This window comes from Anomaloglossus baeobatrachus, chromosome 10 (assembly GCF_048569485.1).
Source record: "Anomaloglossus baeobatrachus isolate aAnoBae1 chromosome 10, aAnoBae1.hap1, whole genome shotgun sequence".
Taxonomy (NCBI): domain Eukaryota; kingdom Metazoa; phylum Chordata; class Amphibia; order Anura; family Aromobatidae; genus Anomaloglossus; species Anomaloglossus baeobatrachus.
This window is the reverse complement of record NC_134362.1, coordinates 175764813-175789101: the sequence shown is the minus strand read 5'-3', so window position 1 is coordinate 175789101 and position 24289 is coordinate 175764813. Positions and strand designations below refer to the sequence as shown.

The 24289-nt window shown below is 46.0% G+C and overlaps 1 protein-coding gene across 2 annotated transcripts in view; it reads right to left on the bottom strand.

Annotated features, from left to right (window-relative positions):
• LOC142255366 (uncharacterized) overlaps window positions 1–24289 on the bottom strand; it is a 94573-nt gene that overhangs the window by 29756 nt on the left and 40528 nt on the right. The window contains exon 2 of one of the 2 annotated variants that reach the window (XM_075326936.1): window positions 13040–13216. The exons of the other annotated variant lie outside the window; for it this stretch is intronic. Within the exon in view, the coding sequence (XP_075183051.1) occupies window positions 13040–13216 (177 nt within the window). The remainder of the gene's footprint in view (window positions 1–13039; window positions 13217–24289) is intronic. 2 annotated transcript variants of the gene reach the window in all.

The following is a 24289-nucleotide window of genomic DNA, read 5'->3' as shown; positions in this document are numbered from 1 at the left end:
TCCTTCTTAGTCAGATAGCCCTTACACAGCCTGGAGGTGTGTTTGGGGTCATTGTCCTGTTGAAAAGTAATTTATGGTCCAACTAAAAGCAAACCGGATGGAATAGCATGCCGCTGCAAGATGCTGTGGTAGGCATGCTGGTTCTGTATGCCTTCAATTTTGAATAAATCCCCAACAGTGTCACCAGCAAAGCACCCCCACACCATCACACCTCCTCCTCAATGCTTCACGGTGGGAACCAGGCATGTAGAGTCCATCCGTTCAACTTTTCTGTGCCGCACAAAGACACGGTGGTTGGATCCAAATATCTCAAATTTGAACTCATCAGACCAAAGCACAGATTTCCACTGGTCTAATGTCCATTCCTTGTGTTATTTAGCCCAAACAAGTCTCTTCTGCTTGTTGCCTGTCCTTAGCAGTGGTTTCCTAGCAGCTATTTTACCATGAAGGCCTGCTGCACAAAGTCTCCTTTTAACAGTTGTTCTAGAGATGGGTCTGCTGCTAGAACTCTGTGTGGCATTGACCTGGTCTCTAATCTGAGCTGCTGTTAACTTGCGATTTCTGAGGCTGGTGACTCTGATAAACTTATCCTCCGCAGCAGAGGTGACTCTTGGTCTTCCTTTCCTGGGGCGGTCCTCATGTGAGCCAGTTTCTTTGTAGCGTTTGATGGTTTTTGCTACTGCACTTGAGGACACTTTCAACGTTTTCCCAATTTTTCTGACTGACTGACCTTCATTTAAGTAATGATGGCTACTCTTTTTATTGACTTAGAATTTGTATTATGGCAAGAAAAATGCAGCTAACAGTCTATTCAGTAGGACTATCAGCTGTGTATCCACCAGACTTCTGCACAACACAACTGATGGTCACAACCCCATTTATAAAAGGCAAGAAATCCCACTTATTAAACCTGACAGGGCACACCTGTGAAGTGAAAACCATTTCCAGTGACTACCTCTTGAAGCTCATCAAGAGAATGCCAAGAGTGTGCAAAGCAGTAATCACAGCAAAAGGTGGCTACTTTGAAGAACCTAGAATATAAGACATATTTTCAGTTGTTTCACACTTTTTTGTTACGTATTTCATTCCACATGTGTTAATTCATACTTTTGATGCCTTCAAATGTGAATTTACAAATTTTCAGAGTCATGAAAATAAAGTAAACAACTCTTTGAATGAGAAGGTGTGTCCAAACTTTTGGTCTGTACTATAATATATATATATATTTATATATTATATTATAATTATATTATATATATATATATATTTATATATTATATTATAATTATATTATATATATATATATATTTATATATATTATATTATAATTATAATATATATATATATATATATATATATATATATAAAAATGGTAGATCAAATTTGGAAGGAGATCTGGAGGATGCGGATTCCCACAGCAAATTTATTAAACACATCAATGTTTTGTTTTTTTGTTTGTTTTTGTTATTTTGCCAGGACAAGAGCATATGAAATTAAAAGAAATTGTGATGATATTAATAAAAGGAGCTACTTCTACTTTTCATTCTTGACTGATCCAATTTGGGCTTTACCCATCCCCCCCCCCAAAAACCCAATTTTATTCTAAATACCTTAAATCTATGTTTACACGTCACCTTTATGCTGTGTTTTGTGTATTGTGTGCGATTTGTCTACAATACAGGTTAATAACTTTATTCACCATGAAAAGCAGGGAGGCTGTGGGGTGTTTTTTGAAGTTTTTCATTACTTTCAAGGAGGAATAAAAATGCAGCAAAAACGCTAAAAGAATTGATACGATGTGGATTGTCAAAATTGCTGTAGTGCTCAAATTCAAAATCAGAAAAAAAAAATATCTGTGCACGAAGATGACATTTCTGTAATCTGAAAGCTTTTTCTGGTAGTTAGATTCAGCTTCGTTTCTGCAGAAAAAAAACACAAGTAAAAAGTGTGAATATATCCTAAATTTAGAGAGAGAGGGGGGGGGGGGGGGGGAGGGAGGTGCAGCTGCAGTTTCTCCTCCACTGTTCTGGTACAGGAACATGCGGCCTTATTTAGGTGGATGTAATGCCATATTTGCATTTTTATTATGGCTGCAAGTCTTCTCCTGATTGGAAGTGTACTGACTTTAAGCCCGCTTTACACGCTGCAATGTATCTTACAATGTGTCGGCGGGGTCACGTCGTACGTGACGCACATCCGGCATTGTAAGTACATTGCCGTGTGTGACAGGTACGTGCGATTGCGATTGAACGTTAAAACGTCCATCGCATACACATCGTACCTGTCTCTGGAATTGCACGTCAGATTGTTCATCGTACCCGGCGTAGCGCACATCGCAGTGTGTGACACCCCGGGAACGATGAACAGATCTTACCTGCGTCCTGTGGCTCCCGGCCCACAATGCGGAAGGAAGGAGGTGGGCGGGATGTTTACGTCCCGCTCAGCTCCGCCCCTCCGCTTCTATTGGCCGGCTGCCATGTGACGTCGCTGTGACGCCGAATGTCCCTCCCACTCCAGGAAGTGGACGTTCGCCGCCCACATCGAGGTCGTATGGACGGGTAAGTACGTGTGACGGGGGGGGTTACTCGTATGTGCGGCACGTTCAACAAATTTAACATGCCACACATACGATGGGGGCATTGCAAATCGCATACGAAATCGTATGCGAAATTGCAACGTGTAAAGCAGGCTTTAGAGCCTTAGAACTACCTGATGAGTTTAAGACAGTTGACCGGGAAATGGAAGTCTAAAACCTGCCAATTAAATGAGGTCTAAGAAGGGGATTTGTGGATAATAAGCCAAATAGTTGGGCATTTGATTGCTATAAAGCAAACTGTACCAATAGAGGTAAGTAAAAAGTCGAAAAATCAATCCAAGGACCTGGTTTGTTGCATCAGTTTTTCTACTGGGAGGAACCAGTGCAGGGATGCGCAAAAGGAAAGAATTTGCACAAGCAAAATAAAAAAGGAGCAAACTGACAACAGGTCCAAGTGTCCCCCCCCCCATACACTTTAGAGAATTGTTAGCCAGCAGCTCTTTTTCACTCCTCATACCCAAGGCACTTGTGTGTTCTCTGAGACCGCCTCTATCAGACATCTCTGATGAAAAAATACTAAGGAGCAAAGCTGCAAAATAGGGTTAATCTGGTATAAACTGAATAAAATAGATAATAGGTGCGCTCAACTTTTCAAGTTGTGTGACACACGAGACATGCGCTTGATAATAGAGCAGCCGTTGCAGATAGACGAGTGCACAAGACATTGCGGACAATGAGGAAAAAGGACTGAAGATGTGTCCACTCCGTGCTGCTGCTGAAGACTTTCCAAGGGATGATACAGGGGATTTCAAAGCCATTACAAAAGGTTCTTCTTCAGGACACAACCCCAATACTTAGTGGTTTTTATTCAATGCATTAAAAAGCCATATCTCCACTAGCGTTTCCTGGATCTTCCCTTGAAAAGTCTTCAGCAGCAGCGCGGAGTGAACATGTCTGCTGTCCATTTTAGACATCTCTGATGGCTCGGGGATAACAAAAAGGATTGGCAGTCCAAATTTGGACATGCTGGATCCTTCTCTTCTGATCACTTGTGAGAGGGTAAGGGTGTATTAGTAATAGTGTTGAGAGAGTAGTTAGCGAGCACTGTCCGTTACTCGCATATCCTTTATGAGTAGCAGGTAAAATCAAAAAGGCCGCTTTACACGCAACGTCATCGCTAACGTGATGTTGTTGGGGGGTCACAGAATTCGTGACGCACATCTGGCCTCGTTAGTGACATTGTTGCGTGTGACACGTGCGAGTGACCACTAACGAGCAAAATTACTCACCTTATCGTTGCTCATCGACACGCTGTCCAGTTCCCAAATATCGTTGCTGCTACAGGTAAGATGTTGTTAGTCGTTCCTGCGGCAGCACACATCGCTGTGTGTGACACCGCAGGAACGAGGAACCTCTCCTTACCTGCGGCCGCACGCATTGAGGAAGGAAGGAGGTGGGCGGGATGTTATGTCCTGCTCATCTCCGCCCCTCCGCTTCTATTGGGTGGTCGCTTAGTGACGCCGAACGAACCGCCCCATTAGAAAGCAGGCGGTTTGCTGGTCACAGCGACGTCACTAGGCAGGTAGTGTGATGGGTCTGAGCGATGTTGTGCGCCACGGGCAGCGATTTGCCCGTGACGCACAACCGATGGGAGCGGGTGAGATCGCAGCATGTAAAGCGGCCTTAAGTCAATGGGAAATACTGACCAAGTAGTGAGTAACCCGAAAGCCATACTTTTCGTGCGAGTAGCAAATAGTGTGTCTTTTGGATTACTCGCTACTTAGCGAGAATTTCCCAGTGACTTACATTGTGCCCGCTACTCATAACGAATATGCGAGTAGCGGACAGTACTCGCTAACAGCATAGCGAGTACAAATAGTCAACTATTCGCTCAACACTAATTAGTGACCTTTATCCACTGTGAAATGCTGCGAAACACTTATTTACTGTTCGTTGTCTCCTTTGTCTCGTTTGTCTCCTTTACTGGAGAGACTGTTCGTTGTATGCATTGTTAGTGACCAGCCACAAGAGGCTGCTGTTTTGCATCTGTATTCGACTGTTTGGTTACTATAGCAACATCTCAACAGACTTTCTCCACTGGACTTCAAGAACTGAGAAGGCACTGTGTGTGAGCTGCAGGGAAAGTGAGAGGTGCGTGTAATGAGAAGGAGCCGCCGCAGAAACACTTAAGTGAATTGTGAGAAGATTCATGTTGGAGTTTAGCGAGGAGGACCGCGACACGTGTGAGCAGCATCTTGCGCTGGAGATCACCATTTTGCAGTTGCTGGCTATACTGGTTCACTGTGAGAGGATCTATACGTCTCTCGTTATGGCAGCTGGACACCATAAGTACCCGGATACGGTAGGCCGGGCCCAGGACCGCGTGTACACTATACTTTAATGTTTTGGTACCAAAATGTCTATCTGCTCGTTAGGCCGACTATATAATACCGTATACACACACAGTAAGACTTGCCGGCTCTGCTGTGTCAGTTACATTTAAAACCTTAAAAAGGGACATCACCACACATTTGCGTTGATGGTGTCTTTATGATATTTCTAAGACTGTGTTGCTGAGCTGTGTATTTCGCCTTCCCACTTTTACCATCTGCCTTCTCTGGGAGGCTTCAAGGGTATTCAGGGGGTTTATGGGATTTGTTTATATTTAGGCGGATAGGTTGTAAGCTCTTGTGCTGCACCACGGGTAAGTTGGTTACACACACACATAATTATTCCTGCTACCCAGAGGGATTACTAGGTATTGGGCAACTGTTCAGACAGTCCCTTGGTTAGGTAAAGGTTTGTGAGAAGGCGACATAAATCGCCATTACGGGTGGCGCAGCATAGGGGTGTCTGCCTTGGGCCTTGTATTTATATTGTTCTCTTTTACGGATGCCTTTGTTTTTGTAAAGTAAAGCAATCATTCATCAATCCAACTGCCTAGAGTCGCTTTCCTGGTGCGTGGTTTTGCTATATATACTGGGGAACCCACCCTGCACACGATTTACACACTATCAGGAGCCTCAAAGATGTTGTCCAAATCAGGTGAAGTCAGCGGGTTTGGGCAACAGTAAATGTATATGGGGGCCTTTAGGGAACCCAGGCTTATGTCGCGGGCGGCGGGGCGCTGCGCTCGCCAACGCTCGGGTCCGGCGCTGCTGCTGCTCGGTGGCTCGAGCGGTGGGCCGGAGGCGGGGACTCGAGTGGCGCTCCTAGCCCGTGAGTGAAAAGGGGATTGCTTGTTTGGGGATTTAGTCAGTGACGCCACCCACGGGTTGTGGTGAAGATGGGCACCACCGCTGCTGGTGACGGGGATCCCGGGAGCGATGGAAGGGAGCAGCTGGGATGTTGTGGTCCCAGGACCCGGTGGTGTGACGGGAAGGCAGGGTTGGTGAGGTGCAGGGTTGCAGGGACAGCGCGACGCGGTGCCGGATGGCACGGTTGTACTCACTCAGACAGAAAGTCACAAAGTCTCGGTAAACCAAACGGCTGGATGGACGGGTCCCGCAGCCGGCTGCAGTGTCTCTCCCCGGACAGGTGATGGCGGCTGTCTTTCCCTGCACCTATGTGTACTGTGTTGACTCCGATGGCTTCCCAACGGTAGCCCGCTCCCCGGTGTATGGATGCCGGAGGAGCCCGTTTTGCCCGCAGGCGCTGGCCCTTGGATCTCTAGCCTGTGGCGGTAGCTGTATATCCTCACGGTGTGGACGGTTGCCTTCTAACAGGTCTTTGGTTGTTAGGAAACCCCTGGGGTTCCGGTCACTATCGGATTTGACCTTTGTCGGCGGCTCCAAGCCTGGTCGGGGTCCGAAGGCCCTGCCTGTATGTACTAGCTTCACTTCGCTCCCCGATTCGGTACCGGCAGGCCACCGCCCGACCCCGGTCCTACGGTTCCGCGTTGATCCACCACTCCTGCATACGGCCACCACCGTCTGCCAACCTTGCTGTCAGTGCCTGGGCCACAAACCCAGACTCTCCACTTTACTCCTCTCACTTCAACCTCCAAAACGGATCTCTCCACTTTCACTTCCAAACCCTATCTGCTCCTTTTCCCGCCTCCAGTCCTGTGAACACCTTGGTGGGTGGGGCCAACCGCCTGGCTCCGCCCCACCTGGTGAGGACATCAGACCCTGGAGGGAGGCAACAAGGATTTTGTGTCTGGCTAATGTTACTGTCTGGGGGTGGGGGTGTGTGAGTGTTGTGCCTGTGACGACCTCGCTAGTCCAGGGCGCCACACTTACACAATAATGTTGTACCCATTTCGATCTTTAGTTTTGGATCCCTCTTTGCTAAACTAGCTATTCTCCTACACAATTATCCTGAATTTATTTTTTTATGCAGGACAGACAACATCCACTTGTGGAAAATTAGCCAGATTACTGAGGTATCAGATTACATCTGCCTATTAAGGTTTATTGAGGGAGGAAGGAGTATTGGGTAACCAAGCAAAGTGCTTTACCCGATATTTATCCTGGCCACATGTGCAGGGAGCCTGACACTTCTCCACTCGGCTCCGCCCCCTCCCGCACTCTACATACATATACACTTTGTATATATATATATATATATATATATATATATATATATACATACATACACACACACACACATATATATTATATATATATATATTTATTTATTTATTACACACATACACACACACACACACACACACGTCCTCAGCGCCATGGCCCCGCTCGGCTCCACCCACTCCACACACATTCTCAGCGGCCGAGCGATCAGCTGATCACCCGGCGCTGGGAGCGATCAGCTGATCACCCGGCGCTGGGAGCGATCAGCTGATCACCCGGCGACCGGCTGCTGGGAGCGATCAGCTGATCGTTCACAATAGTCTGCCGCCGGTGAAACTGTAAAAAAAAAAAAGCAAAAAAAAAAGCTGATTCCGTTGTTTTGCAGCATCCGTTGTGCCACTATATGCAACACATCCGTTGCATCCGTCACACAACGCAATGCACCGGATACCGTTCAACGCAAGTGTGAAACTAGCCTGAGAAAAAGGCACAGGCACACAGACATATGGAGCTTCTGCTTTTTAGTAAGTGTTTTATCTCGCCCAATAGCTGGATATTCAGCTGAACGGCTCAGTTCTGTTGTGTAAATGTCATGCTAAGTACGGGGAAGTACCAAGTGAACGGAGAAAGAGAATGGAAACCCTGTGTCTAGGGGAAAGGGAAGATGGTGACCCCTGACCAAACCTACTACTGGTCCATGGTGTCCCTCACCACCCTAGATGGGTTCCGCACCTATGTGTTGAGCCGGATACCTGACCCTAGGTATCCCTAGTGCTTGGTCCTAAATAAGGAACAGATGGGATGAGCTCTCCGTCAACCCCACTAAACACTATAGAAGACACAAGGAGGACACAGGGGGAAAAGCATGAACTACTTATCTACAGATGACTCAGGTAGAACTTCAGCAACAATACTACAGATGAGAGCGAGCCATCTGGTTGCAACCAGAGCTAGAATGAACTGAATAAAATCACTAGCACCAGTGCAGGGAAGAAGGGGTATTTAAGCACCAAGAGAATACTGATGATCAGCAGCTGGGTGGAAGGTGAACTCATGCTGTGTCCAAAAGGGGGAGAGATGAATTCAGCAGGAAAGCTACTTATACCAATGAATACTGATAGCAGGAACAATAAAAAGTCAGGGAGAATTTTGCACAGCCAAAACGCTGTGACCTTCTATTGCCAGAAACCACATGACTGCGTGTCACCTGTGACTATAAAGTCTTTCATGCACCTGCTTCTTCTGAGCATGTGCTGTATAGAAACAGGAGAGCAGGAATCCCTCATGTCTGTGTGTGCCGAGCATAGAAAACATTCTATCAGGTATTCTCCACCCAGTAGCTCAGAGACAAGTGCAAATTAGAAATAGAACCTGCTGATGGGTAAACTCGTAAATGCAAGCCAAGTAATATAATGGCCAGACAGTGTTATTTCTCATGTACACATGCCGGACAACTTACTCCAAAAAGTCAACTGAAATGACAGATGGATACTGCAATAAATAACATCCCAGCTATAAAAAAAAAAATATATAATAATAATAATAATAATAATAATAATAATAATAATAATAATATATAAAAATAAAAAATTGAAGACTATAATTTCTAGACGAATAACATTAAATGACGCCATTGCCGGAGCAGGGTTGGTATCTGACATAGGTTCCCTTCTCATCTGCAGATTATAGAGTATTTATTCCAATTGCTCTTTGATCTCATTTAGATAAAAGCTTTAAAGGAAGTAAAAAAGGAATAAAGAAAGCATTGTTTGTACAAGAGGTCGTTCTACATACAAGCAGGAGATCATTAATTTAATGGCCCTTTACGAAGGTTGATGCAGCACATGACCCTTTCTTTCTCTTGCACATGGATATATTCGTAGAAATATCTGCGTATTGCGGGTCTGCATCATGGGTCATGGATGTCTCAACACGTCTGTACCAAAATAGTGGCCATGGAAAAGATTATTTTCTATGGGCAAATAATCTTTTTGGAAAGGCTCAATGGGAGGTGGAAGACTAAAGCGGTGGCTCTAAAAAAAACAAACCTTCTCCCCTAAATCTAGTTCTCTTAGCTCCAGGTACATGACAATACATGTACAGACCCTGTACCGCCCAACAGAGTGCCTACATGTCTGTGCTATAGACTTAGTGGCCATTGTTTAACAGTTTCCACTAAAATCAATACTCCTAGTAAGTACATTATGTGGACCAAAGCAGTGCACAGAACTCTTAATTACTGCATTCAGGTTTTCCCATTGGCCCCGGTGTGTAAAATCTAACCTCTTGCCACAGCATCTGCCTTTTGAAAAGGAAAATGGCTAATTTTACAGAGATCACAGATACCGGCATGGTCCGGTGATAAGAGCCACCGGTGCAACATGTTAGGTCTTTTTATGGAAACGTGTTCTATGGAGTGACATCATAGATCTCAATCTAGCGTCTAATGGAAGAGTCTGGGATTGGGGAATATCAGCAGAACATTACCGTTGTGCCAGCTTTAAGGTTTGGTGGAAGAGGGGTAAAACTATGGGATTCTTTTTTACAGATCGGCCAAAGCTCCCAAGTTTCAGTGAAGGGTAACTATAATGTAATCTTAACCATAATCTTCCTGCAGACTGCAGCTCAAAAATATCTCCCAGATTCGAGCATCCCTTAACCAAGAATCAGCAAAACACTAGAGCATGCCCTCATTATTTCCAGTCTTGACTACTGCAACCTCCTGCTCTCTGGCCTCCCTTCTAACATTCTTGCACTCCTCCAATCTATTCTAAACTCTGCGGTCTGACTAATCCATCTGTCCCCCAGCTATTCTCTGGCCTCGCCACTCTGTAAATCCCTTCACTGGCTTCCCATTGCACAAAGACTCCAGTTCAAAACACTAACCGTGACATATAAAGCAATCAGCAACCTGTCTCCTCCATACATCTGTGACCTAGTCTCTCGGTACTTACCTGCACGCAACCTCAGATCCTCACAAGATCCCCTTCTCTACTCCTCTCTTATCTGCTCTTCCGACAATCACATAGAAAATTTTTCTCCCCCCCTCCATACTCTGGAACACTCTATCCTAGCATTTCAGACTCTCAGCTACAATGGAAGGCTTCAAAAGGAACCTGAAGACCCAGCTCTTCTGAGAAGCCTACAAGCTACAATAACCCTCAGACCAGTACACCACTGCGCAACCATCAGACTCTCTCCTACCATGAAAAGCTTCAAGAGGAACCTGAAGACCCACCTCTTCCGACAAGCCTACAACCTGCCGTAACCCTCAGTCCTCCATAGCGCCGCACGACGAGCTCTACCCTCACATACTGTATCCTCACCCATCCCCTGCAGACTGTGAGCCCTCGCAGGCAGGGTCCGCTCTCCTCCTGTAGCAGTTTGTGCCTTATCTTGTTCATGATTATTGTACTTGATCTTGTGTATACCCCTTTCACGTGTAAAGCGCCATGGAATAAATGTAATAATAATAATATTATTATTATTATTATTAATAATAATGCTTTGGCATACAACACATTTTGGACAATTGTAGTTTCCAGCTTTGTGGGAACAGTTTGGACAGAGGCCTTTTATGTTTCCCATGACTATGCCCAGTGTACAAGGTCCATATACGACATGGTTTGTGGAGTTTAGTGAAAGAACATGACCAGCCGTTCCGAGCTTGGACCTCAGCTCCATCCAACACCTGTCTTGAGTGTACCGCATCCTTAGGTCACCTCTGCGGGACCTGGGGTCAGGTGGTTTCAGCATTGAATCCCACACAGGCCTTCTGTAAAGCTCACTTGACTTTTGCCTTGCATATGTACTTTTTCCTACTATGCTGAAGGGCTTTAAGGACCCTTTCCCTGCTGGCTGAGAATTCTCTTAGCCTTCAGTTCAACTGCAGCTTGTGATTAATCTCTCCTTTCTGCAATATCTACCTGCCCCTGGCTTCACTCCATGCTGGATATAGAATTTATATATTTTTGACCACAGTGGCGAATCTGGTTTCTGTCAGCAGAGGTGGTATATCTTTAGCAGCAGTGTAGCTTACAACTGGGGAAGATCTTTGTGCCCTGTCAGACCTGTTGCCTGGCCTGAATTGCCTGTGTGTTTCATTGCTCTCCTGTGCTTTACTCCCTTGCGAGGCAAGTGAGGTCATTTAGGTAAGTTGTATCCAGGAGTCCCTCTAGCTTGAGGGACAGCTCAGCTGCACGCAGTCCCCCTTCTACATTACTGTCATTGGCATGACAACATCTTTGATATAAACTAGACCGGAAATTGTAAACCAGTTCTCTCCTCCAACATCAATATCTGACCTCCCAAATTCTCTTCTCAATTAAGGGGCAAAAATCCCACAGACACCTCCAAAATCTTCCAAAAGGTCTTTCAAACAGTGGAAGCGGTTATGACTGCAAAGGGAAAGCCAACTCAATATTAATGTCTACGGATGTAAAATGGACGGCTATAAAAGCAAAATAATGCAGTATACAGGTTATTCCCAATAGTCAGTGGTTTACCAATAAATATAGTGTTTGCATCTTGCACCCTAGGGTGGCCAAAAGCTCCCTTTGGTTCGTGCGAGAAGACCAATATACAATCTTTGAAAGTTGAAGGCCCTACTGAAGATTGGGGTCAAAGAGCTTCAAGTTACACCACTGTGAAAGAAAGTGCAGAGGTAACAGGAACACTTCAGCACATGTGCCCAAGGGGGGATATAGGCCACACAAGGGGACATGAAGTAATCTGGAAAATGAGTTACAGATTTTGCATTAGGGCCTCAACCTGACAAATATATGGTAGATACAATATCACAACGTTGTATCAGGTCCTCCCACCCATGAAGATGTTATTACTGTCCATATCCCCCTGTGTTGTTGCAACAAACAGCTGCGACACCCCAAATATTAATTAAGGTGACATATTACCGAACACTACTCTATAACCTTGCCGTGTCTTCAGCTTCACTAATGTGTACAGATTGTATGATGGCTTTACACTTTTACAATCAGATGCAATTTACGATTTGTTAGGAGAGCTTCGGTTCCCTGCTATTCGCCATTAGTGGATGTATGGACAAAAAAGGAGACTGCACAGGGGTATTCTCCAAACAACCGTACAGCAATGGTCACTGGATCTCCTCAAAGTGACTTTTACGGGGTAGTCATTCCAGAACTAGAGCGTGTGTTACATTTGTCCTCTCCTGCAAAGTTATACCTGACTATAAAGGGACGGTATGAAAAATATAATATAATATATATATATATATATATATATATATATATATATATATATATATATATATATATATATATGATAAAATTAAACGTCACACCATCTTGATAAAAATAAATCCTGAATAAATGAGTATTAGTACAGAGTAAAGGTGAGGTGAAAGATTTGCAGGACACTGGTCTTGTATCCACATCGGTAGCCGGAACAGAGTGGGGCGAGTTTCCTCAACCGGGAATCACATACCGGCATCCCGGTCGCCTTTAGTGATTAGAAAGTCCCTGCAAAATCATGACCGAAATTAAATCATAAGAAATGCGCTGGATGACGTTCCCGACCACGTAGATGTAGAAACTTGCCACTCAAAATATATGTGAATAGTGGTCTTTTATTGAGAAAACCTTGTAGGACCAGCACAAGCACAGACGTTTCGGACAAAGAGCTTCATCGGTGTGCGTGCAGGGGGTCTTCAGAAGGTATATCAACTTGGCAACTGGCGTAGTCTGGTATGACGCGGTGTCCATCACTGTCTATGTGCCAATGCCAACGTCATATGTTGGTATGATGTTCCCGACCACATCATACCAACCAGAGCAGAATCCTACAAATCATTCTGCTCAACTCCAGTACCAAGCAGGTCAAAAATTAAGACCTATGTAGTCAACGTACCCAAGAATTTTCCATTGGTTTATGATAAGGTCTCATCTCGGGTCTACCATATCTGATCTATTTCCAATATAATACAATGCATTACCTGCCTCTGGTCTGGTCTTTCGAATGCAGCATTGGCTCCATATGCATTACACGAATCCACAACGTATTCCGAGTTGACACCTAAAAGTGAACTTGACTCTCCACAAGAACCATCAGCAACGATAATGATCTTGGGCCACTCCCCTTGGGGTATTTTTCGTACGTACTCTTCTGTAAACTAAAAAGACAAGTACACTGTTAAGAATCCAGTCATATAAGATGGTTCTTGAAAAGTTATATTCTGGAAAACACTGTGGTGCACCACGCCTTTGACCCTTTAAAATGAAGAAAATCATGTAAAATTCTTGAGTGTTCCGTTAACTTTTCCCAAATCAATGGTTCCAGTAAGGTACCAGTGGTTAGACACCCCACTAATGATACCTTTAAGGCAATGCTTTACAACCATTCATGTTCAAAGGATAGGTGCCAAGAAAACAAGTTATCCACCATTCATAGGATGTGTCATGAGTGTGTCGTGCCTTCTGAGACCTCTAGGAGGGAAAATCGGGGATCAAAAGGCATCAGTGCTTGGTTGATACATTTTAGAATCTGCTCATCGTTTATCCTAAGTATTTAATTCCATTTGGTGCTATTAAGATCTTTTTTTTTTTCCTGTCCTGCTGAGATTGACTTGTAGCAGTTAATCTCAGCTGCAGCCACCGCCCTTCCACTATATAAACTCACTCCTCGCTCTCTCCTATGCCGGCTATAGCTCATTCTATAACTGACCTTTGAAGGAGTCTGACTCTGGAGAAGCTGAGGTGTTGTTTCTTTTGCAGCAGAGAAGTTTCAACCTTGAATATCTGGAGAACATTTTGTGTCTTTCCGTCATTTGTCTTACCTTTCTCATGGTGTTTCATTGTAGAGGTAAGACTAACATCTCAATGGTCAGTAGTCAAGGTGAGTTCAGGGTCAGCAAGGGCCCAGGCAGGTGACAGCGCATGAGGAGGAAGGACTCCTTTCGGGATGTTAGGTGACCCCGCTCCCCTCTCCCCAGCGCCAGGGCAATCTGTTGTATTGTTCTCCTGATGTACCCTTTGAGTTGCTTCACTGACTGGGAGTCCTCCCGTTCCCGGCGTGACAATAAATTATAAATTACTGGAGGTTCCACTAATGGGACCATTGCCAATCCCAAAAATGGGGCTCTGCGATTTACAGTGTGATTGGAGTGAATCACTGCTCCGTTTATTTTCTATGGAATAGCCATGAGGGGGCATAGGGTGTGCAAAGGTAGAGACCTTTATGGAAAGTTGGATGAATTTGGTTCTTATATGGAATCTGTCAGCAAGTTTCTGCTATATAATCTGACAATAGTATGCTGTAGGGACAGAGACCCCAATTCCAGCTTTGTATTACTTATTTTGCTGGGTGCAGAAGCTGTAATAAAAATCAATTTTCTTTGCTGCAGATCTAGCAGAGCTCAAAATACTCAGCTGTGTATAGCCCCCGCCGACACCACTGATTGGCAGCTTTGTGTATACTGGCAGAAAGCTGCCAATCAGTGGTAGGGGCGTAGTTTATAGGGAGCAGTTGACAAGGAGGCAAGAGCCACTTAGTCATCTGGTGATAAGGTCCTGCTGATAAAACATTTGTCTCACTGAAACAGTAATACACGGTCTAGTAAGTGAAACAGCCATTATGCTAATCTCAGATTTGATAGCAAAAACCTTCTGACAAATTCACTTTCACAATTTTTGGAATTGCATCTTTATAGACAATAAACCCAAGGTTTTATCTCCCATTTCATTTGAACAGCTTATAAAAAAAAATATAAAAATTTTTAAAAAAATGTATACGCATTATATATGACACATACATGATACATTTCATGACATGCAAGAAAGACAAAAGCATTAACAAGCCCTTCAAGAGTGACTTACATTCTCCTAAAAATACTAACAATAGGGCAATAAAGATCATGTGCAAAGGTAACTTGCAAAAATGTGTAAACAAAAAACGGTAATAAAATATAACAAAAAAAAAAAAAAAAAAAAAACACGCAACCCCCCCCCCCCAAAGAAAAAAAACTTAAAGTAAATCCACCATTACAGTACAATTACTACTACTCTGCAAGTAAGATCATAGAAGCTTTGGTATAGATATAGACATTGATTTTTTTGCTTTTCATGTGATCCGCGTCGGTCTATTCCTATTTTTGGGTAATTATACTGGTTAATGGTTTGGAGTAATTGTTGTTTTGCAATTGAAATACTCATTGGCATTAAAACCGAACTTAAAAAGAAATCGTACAAGAAACTACAAAAAAAAAAAAAAAAACATTTTTAGTAATTAGTAATGAAATGTCGTACAGATTATGTTTCACACTAAGTCTGTCTATACTTCATCAGGATAAAACTGACCACATAATGTCGATACGTCTTGATCGATCACTCATGAAGCAGAGACCTGTTCTTCATTACTTTACATAAATTCTTCAAATTTACTGCTCGAAAAAAAATAAAAAAAAGGGAACACTTAAAAGGAGTTGTCCGACATTCGCTTACCAAAAAATGTTGAGTTTATCTGTGCTGTATTGTCATATAAAACACCCCTACATTGTTATTTTTTGTTTTCTATCTTTTGTTCCTCTTGAATTATCCCTTTATTCTCTGCAGCTCTTTGTTTACATTCAGCTCCAGCAAACATGACCACTTCCTGTGCCACACCTCCCAGTCACAGAGGCACCGCCCGGCCTCAGTGTCAAGGCTCTCCCCAGTGTCCAGCCCCGCCCCCTGCACACACATTCCCTGTCAGTATTCTGCCCCAGCACCTGACCTGTTATCACTCTAGCAATGGAAAAAACAGCCCCACACCCAAAAAAAAAAAATAAAAATTCGGGCTTTGCGCCCCACATCACATCAGGCTCTGCAACCCTCCCTCCCCCCCCCCCCCCCCACACACACACACACACACACACACACACACACAGCGCTCTGTACCAACCCCTGCCCCCATAGGAAACACATATGGGCTACATTCACATGACCATTCCGTTGGATGCATCCGTGTGCCTTCCGTTTTTTTGCGGACCGCAAAAAAACGGAAGCAGCAAGAAAGATAAATAGATGAGTAGATATAGAGATCAATAGATAGGTATAGAGACAGAGAGATAGAGGGATGGATGAATGAATGAATGAATGAATGAATAAATAGAGGGATAGATAGACAGATAGATGAATAGATAGATAGATGAGAAAGACATATATAATGTCCCACTCCCCTGCATATTCTAAGCTGGCACCCTTTAGTGACTTTCATGTGGAACTAAATGGTGCTTAGCCTTGTATTTAGCCAAAAAAATATTAAAAAAATGACGTGGTGTCCCCCTATCTTTTGTAGCCAGTTAGGGTAAAGCAGACGGCTGCAGCCTGCAGACCACAGCTGGCAACTTCACCTTGGCTGATAATCCAAAACAGAGGGCACCCCACGCTGTTATTTTAAATTAAATAATTTAAAACAAAAAACATGTGGTCCCCCCCAAATTGGATCACCAGCCAAGGTAAAGCTGACAGCTGTGGTCTGGTTTTCTCAGACTAGGGAGGTCCACTGTTATTGGACACTCCCCAGCCTAAAAATAGCAGGCAGCAGCTGCCCCAGAAGTGGCGCATCCATTAGATGTGCCAATCCTCACACTTTTCCCCAACTCATCCCGTGCCCTGGTGCGGTGGCAAACGGGGTAATATATGGGGTTGATGCCAGATGTGTAATGTCACCTGGCATCAAGCCCTGGGGTTAGTGATGTCAGGCGTCTATCAGATACCCGACATCACAAACCCAGTCAGTAATAAAAAAAAAAACAAAAAAAAAAACGACAACAAAAAAAGTTTTATTTGAAAAAAAAAAAAAAAAACAGTCCCTCTTTCACCAATTTATTGAAAAGCACAATCAAATCCGGGTCCGGCGTAATCCAATAAGGGGGACACATGACGATCCATACCATAGTGAATGTCCCAGTCAAAGAACAGAATGTTCCCCATTGGCTGGGAGAGCAATGCAGTGACCTGAGCTAACATCAATAGGTCAGCCCAGGTCACTGCAGGGGATGACGAGCGCTGCTGCCAGGAGGCAGATGAGATCATTACCTGCTGTGACGATCTCCTGCACTCCTGTCAGCGCTGTCACTGCCTTCTATGCCCGCCGCGTTCTCAGCAGTATCGCCTGTGAAGTCACCGCTAATGACGTGAGAATGCAGCGGGCATAGAAGGCAGTGACAGCGCTGACAGGAGTGCAAGAGATCGTCACAGCAGGTAATGATCTCATCTGCCTCCTGGCAGCAGCGCTCGTCATCCCCGCGGCTGCCAGCACTGCAGGGTGAGAATCTACATGTGGGCAGGCACACACTGCAATGAAGGCAGCCGTGGGGCTGGAGCGGGACACAGACTGCACGGGCACTCCTGCTCTCCTGAGCAGGGGGCCCGGTGCTGGCGGTGACACCATGGGTGGGGAGAGTACGAGGTGCGGGGGAATGTGTGGGAGGGTGCAGGGAAGGGGGCGGGGACTCACGCACTGTATCAGCCCAGCAGGGCGGCAATATGCTGTTCCAGAATTGCATATCAACATGGTCCTGCCCATGTTGACATGAAATGACCGGAAGCAGCAAAATCGCGGCAGGAGCGGTCACATGACCGCTCTGAGCCAGGGGAGAGGGGCTGACAGCAGAGCAGGTAAGTGGTCTCTATCTACTTACCTGCCCCAATGTAGTCCAATAGTGTAAAAAAAAAAAAAAAATAAGCCGGATAACCCCTTTAAACAAGGATTCCGTATTTTGGTGCTCCCTTTGCTTTTTTGAGAAGTATATATATTCTTATACACACACACACACACACACACACACACACACACACACACACACACACACACACACACACACACACACACACACACACACACACACACACACACACACACACACACACACACACACCACTTTCTAACTCAGGCCAGAAGGGGGAGCTCAAGTCCTGGTTGGGATAAGCTTCCCTGTGCACTCTGGGCTGGGGAGGGGTTAGACAGGGAAAAAGGAAGAGGGACCTCAGAACACGAGAGGCGAGCAAAGAGAACGGTCACTGTAAGAGAGCCGAGTGCAAGCTTTCCAGGACCGAATCAGGCCACCACAGTCCGACTGTCGGGTGCTAACGGCCCAGCAGTAAAACTCGGACAGCGGGAGATTCTACATCTCCTGGCTCACCAAAGACTCCCAAGGTGAAGTAGCACCATAGAGCCTTTGGTCACGGAAATACAAGCGGGCCCTATATCCGGCTCGCGCTGCCCGCTACAAGGGGCAAGGGAAACTGCATTTAAGAAGAGGGACACTGTGCTGCTTCAAGCCACAGCGACCAACACACAGAGCGCACTAAGGAAGGCCTCCATCTCACCTGGGAATAGAGATTCCCCACTGCTACCAGGCTGACTGTACCACTGTAACTCGGGACCATAATAACTGACCAGTAAAAGGTAAAAGAAACTACCGACCTGTGTTGTCCAGTTATTGTTGGCGTCCTCAGTTCTGCCCCCCAGCACACCACCATAGATTGCCATCCCAATCATCCTCCTCGGGGCCCACTCCACCTGTGGGGAGCAGAACCATCTTTGCTGCTGCAACCATCCGCCCCGGAGTACAGCGACAGCAGTGGCGGCTAATCCCTTGCCGCATGCCGCAGGTGGTGTTGTGCCGCCCCAGTGTTAGTCGGGCTGCTCGGATCCAGGATCGTGGCTTTTGGGGGGGTGGTTGTCAGTACCCGGCTTGGAGGACACTTTGATCCGTAAAAGGGGGTATTTACAGGGGATAAGTTCGTGACGCCACCTGTGGGTTGCGGTAATGGAAATACCGCCGCTGCTGTAAGGAGTACCGGGGCAGATGGTGTTAAGCAGCCAGATGTTAGTCCGTCCACAGGTGGTGAAGGCCCTGGGCTCAGGGTGGTGCTAGTTATTTTGGGAGAGCAGGGTGCAGGGGACCAGGGTACTCACTGTGGGTAGTCGTGGTGCTGGATGAGGTTTATAAAAGGAAATACACACACGCTGTAGGTAAACCAAAGTCTCTGTGTTCCGCTGCCACTGCGGCGAGCCTGTACAAGTACCCGGTCCCACATAGTAATCCGGAGCCTGCCTCAGTGCACAGTTTTGTGTCCGTGTGGGTCCCTATAGCTTGAAGCTGTAGGGTTTCGTTCTTCAGTTTTTAAGTGAAGTCTTGCTCCTAAGGGCTGGCACTTGGGACTTTAGTGGGTTGCTTTCTCTGGAAAACCCTGTCCCCCGCGGTGTGCTGATGCCCTCAGTCTCTGAGCTCTCTGGAAAGGTCCCTGAAGGTCTCCTTCCTCTGAAGGTTAATTGTCAGGACGTTAAATCGGCTCCTGACCTAGGGTCCTGTACCCCATCGTGCTCGGTACCGGTCAGTTCTTTTGGTCTTTCTGGTGCCGACAGTCCTCCAAGACTATGTCAGTCACGCCCTTGTCCATAGTCACTGCTACCGGTCCCCGACTCCTCAGGTCCCAGACCACTGTCTGTGACCCAACCTTGGTCGTTCTAGCTCCCCGGGAGCTAACACTCCAGCTCCTCACACTTTGAGGGCTCTCTCTAGACTAACTTCGTCCCTCCTACCAGTCTGCCTGACCTACACAAGCAGACAATAAAAGTAACATATCCTGAAATAGAGCTCCACAAGACCTATTTCAGGATACTGTTCATTTGAGTACGCAAGTAGGGCTTACTTTTGAAGTAGGGCTTCTAATTCAAGCCTACCCCAAAAAGGCCGAAAAATCCTGCTGGAGCTTATTTTCGGGGAAAAAGGTAGAAAAATCAGGTCTTTCATCTAAAATAAAAAGCACTTTTCAGATCAGATGTGACATTCGCAACTGGGCCTTGAACACCACAACAGGGGCCTCTTGCTACATAAAAAGACAGCAGTATTATTAATGACTGATATTAGGTCCAGGGGCTTTAAGCCAGACTCATAAAACAGGGTGTTCAGCCAGAGCAACATTTGGTGTACAAAGTGTCAGTTCCAAAATTTTGATAAAATGTTCGATTGTATAAAAAGAAAAAAGGAAATTGTAAGAATATCTTCTCTCCATATTTTTATATACTGTCCTGCTGCATGTCATACTTCCACTTTTCCCACTTCACTGCCTCCATACCTCTAACTAGGGATTATCCTACCATTCCATTTTATCAGCAGGTCTGTCTGAGGATCTATTAGGATAAGAAGATATTCTTAAGAATCTGCTCTGTAAAGCCCCCGTCACATTTAGCGACTTACCAGCGATCCCGAAAACGATGAGACCTGATAAGGATCGCTGGTAAGTCGCTGGGAGGTCGCTGGTGAGATGTCACACATTCAGACCTTACCAACGATGCAGGAACAATACAGGTCGCAGTAGCAACCTGTATAATGATCTCTGCTGTCATTAGGAGCCAATGTGGCGCCCTGGACAAGCCAGGACGTCACAGGTACTGCAACAACACACCCCACACCACGGCTAGGCACATCTAGGTCAAACACAAATCCTTGTTGCCTCCCTCCAGGGGCTGATGTCCACACCAGGGGGTGGGCCAGGCGGTTGGTCCCGCCCACGGAGGAGTTCACAGTCCTGGAGGTGGGAAAAAGGAAGAGAAGTCAGATCAGTTTTGGAGAGTGAAGGGGTAGTAGAGGAGACTGAAAGTGTCCGGGTGCGTGGCCCGGGCACATACAGCAAGGTTGGCAGACAGTGGTGACTGTCTGCAGGAGAGGCTAATTGGAGTGAACCGTAAGGACCGGGGACGGGCGGTGGCCCGACTGTACCGGATCGGGGAACAAAGAGAAGCCAGCACCATTCGGCAGGGCTTACGGACCCCGACCAGGCTAGGAGTCGCCGTAAAACCAGTCAAATCCGTTAGCGAAGGGAACCTCCAGGGTTTCCCAGCAGCCAAGACCCGATTGAAGGCAACACCTCAAACCGTGAAGGGAAATACAGTCACCGCCAAGGCAACAGTTCCCAGGGCCAGAGCCTGCGGGCAAAAGGGGCTCCCTCAGCATCCATCCAAGCTGGGGAGTGGGTTACCGGTGGGAAGCCATTGGAACCGTGAACACAAACACAGGTGCAGGGAAAGGCAGTCACCACCAACCTACCGGGAAAGCTACCGCAGCCATCTGTGGGACCCGTCCATCCAGCCGTTTGTTTTACCGGAGACTTTGCATTCATCATTGGCTGAGTGAGTACCACCGTGCCGTGCGGCACAGCGCTGCCCCCGCGACCCTGCACCTCACCAGGCCCCGTAACCCGCCTGCCATCCCTCCCTCACCGGGCCCCGGGACAACCAACCCCCCTACACATGGAGGGGAGAAACAACATCCAAGCTGCTCCCTGTCATCGCTCCCGGGATCCCCGTCCAGAGCAGAGGTGGTGTCACAACCTCACCACAACCGTGGGTGGCGTCACGGACAATATCCCTAAACCAACAACCCCCCTTTCACTCACGGGCGAGGAGCGCCGCTCGAGTCCCCGGGATCCGGCCCACCGCTCGAGCCACCGAGCAGCAGCAGCCGGACCCGAGCAGTGGGTGAGCGCAGCGTCCCCTCCCCGCCGTCACCTGTCACACAGCGTGAAAAATAGCGATGCGTCCTGCCCAGCAGGACATCGCCTTTGAAGAAAATGGTCCAGAACATTCAGCAACGACCGGCGATCTCACAGCAGGGGCCAGGTCGTTGCTGGATGTCACACATAACGAGATCAGCAGCGATGTCGCTTAGTGAGACGTGGCCTTAAGAAACAGATTATACAGTAACTGCTTCCAGAGCACCAGCCATGTAAAGAGGGGTCACGTAACTGTCTAAAAACTAGAAAGGGATATACAAAATAGGTACAAGTACAATAATCAAACAATACAAGACACAGACAGGTACAGGAGGATAGAGGTCCCTGCCCGCGAGGGCTCATATTCTACAAGGGACGGGTGAGGATACAGTAGGTTAGGGTAGAGATGATCGTGCGGCGCTGCATCAGACTGAGGGTTACGACAGGTTGTAGGCTTGCCAGAACAGGTGGGTCTTCAGGTTCCTCTTGAAGCTTTTCATGGTAGGAGAGAGTGATGTGTTGTGGCAGAGCATTCCAGAGTATGGGGGAGGCACGGGAGAAATCTTGGATGCGATAGTGGGAAGAGGAGATTAGAGGGGAGTAGAGAAGGAGATCTTGTGAGAATCGAAGGTTACGTGCAGGTAAGTACCGGGAGACTAGGTCCCACATGTAGGGAGGAGATAGGTTGTGGGTGGCTTTGTAGGTCATGGTTAGGGTTTTGAACTGGAGTCATTGGGCAATGGGAAGCCAGTGAAGGGATTGGCAGAGAGAAGAGGTCGGGGAGTAGCGGGGGGACAGGTGGATTAGTCGGGCAGCATAGTTTAGAATAGATTGTAGGGGTGCGAGACTGTTAGAAGGGAGGCCACAGAGCAGGAGGTTGCAATAATCCAGCCGGGAGATAATAAGGGCATGCACTAGGGTTTTGCAGCTTCTTGGGAAAGGAATGTACAGATCCGGGAAATATTTTTGAGTTGGAGGCGGCAGGAAGTGGAGAGGGCTTGGATGTGTGGCTTGAAAGAGAGAGCAGAGTCTAGAGTTACTCCCAGACAGCGAGCATAAGGTACTGGGGAAAGTGAGCAGCCACTGACATTGATGGATAGGTCAGTTGGGGGGGGGTGGGGGGGTAGAGTGAGGAGGAGGAAAGATAATGAATTCTGTTTTGTCCATGTTCAGTATAAGGAATCGAGCAGAGAAAAAAGATGAAATAGCAGACAGACATTGTGGGATTCTGGTTAATAGGGAGGTAATGTCAGGTCCAGAGAGGTAGATCTGCATGTCATCAGCGTAGAGATGATATTGAAAGCCATGGGACTCAGTTGTCCAAGGCCGAAACAATACCATAACATAATACAAAATATAAACAGTAAGTGAACCAAGTTATACAAGTCTTATTCTGCTTTAATCATTATTTTCCTTCCAAAAGAATAATCTATCTCTATGTCTATATATTTACCACTAATGGAACACGGAGGCTGATGCAGCATAGACAAGGGGATTTATAAGGATTTGGATCAACAGATGTTTTCACCTACCCCTTTTCATGCAATTCTTGTTCACATCAGAAGCAGTAGGTGGCCTAAAATATTATATATATATATATATGAGTCTATATATTATATTATATCTATCTATCTATCTCTATATATAATTTTTATTACACACACACACACACACAATTAACACACACAATTAATTACAGTACTGACCAAACGTTTGGACACACCTTCTCATCTCTAGAACAACTTTTAAGAGGAGACTTTGTGCAGCAGGCCTTCATGGTAAAATAGCTGCTAGGAAACCACTGCTAAGGACAGGCAACAAGCAGAAGAGACTTGTTTGGGCTAAAGAACACAAGGAATGGACATTAGACCAGTGGAAATCTGTGCTTTGGTCTGATGAGTCTAAATTTGAGATCTTTGGATCCAACCACCGTGTCTTTGTAGAAAAGGTGAACGGATGGACTCTACATGCCTGGTTCCCACCGTCAAGCATGGAGGAGGAGGTGTGACGGTGTCGGGGTGCATTGTTGGTGACACTGTTGGGGATTTATTCAAAATTGAAGGCATACTGAACCAGCATGGCTACCACAGCATCTTGCAGCGGCGTGCTATTCCATCCGGTTTGCGTTTAGTTGGACAATCATTTATTTTTCAACAGGACAATGACCTCAAAAACCCCTCCAGGCTGTGTAAGGGCTATTTGACTAAGAAGGAGAGTGACGGGGTGCTACGCCAGATGACCTGACCTCCACAGTCACCAGACCTGAACCCAATTGAGATGGTTTGGGGTGAGCTGGACCGCAGAGTGAAGGCAAAAGGGCCAACAAGTGCTAAGCATCATGAAAATAAAGAAAACTCATTGAATGAGAAAGGTGTGTCCAAACTTTTGTTCTGTATATAATAAATTTATATATTATATATATATATATACAGTTAGGTCCAGAAATATTTGGACAGTGACACAAGTTTTGTTATTTTAGCTGTTTACAAAAACATGTTCAGAAATACAATTATATATATAATATGGGCTGAAAGTGCACACTCCCAGCTGCAATATGAGAGTTTTCACATCCAAATCGGAGAAAGGGTTTAGGAATCATAGCTCTGTAATGCATAGCCTCCTCTTTTTCAAGGGACCAAAAGTAATTGGACAAGGGACTCTAAGGGCTGCAATTAACTCTGAAAGCGTCTCCCTTGTTAACCTGT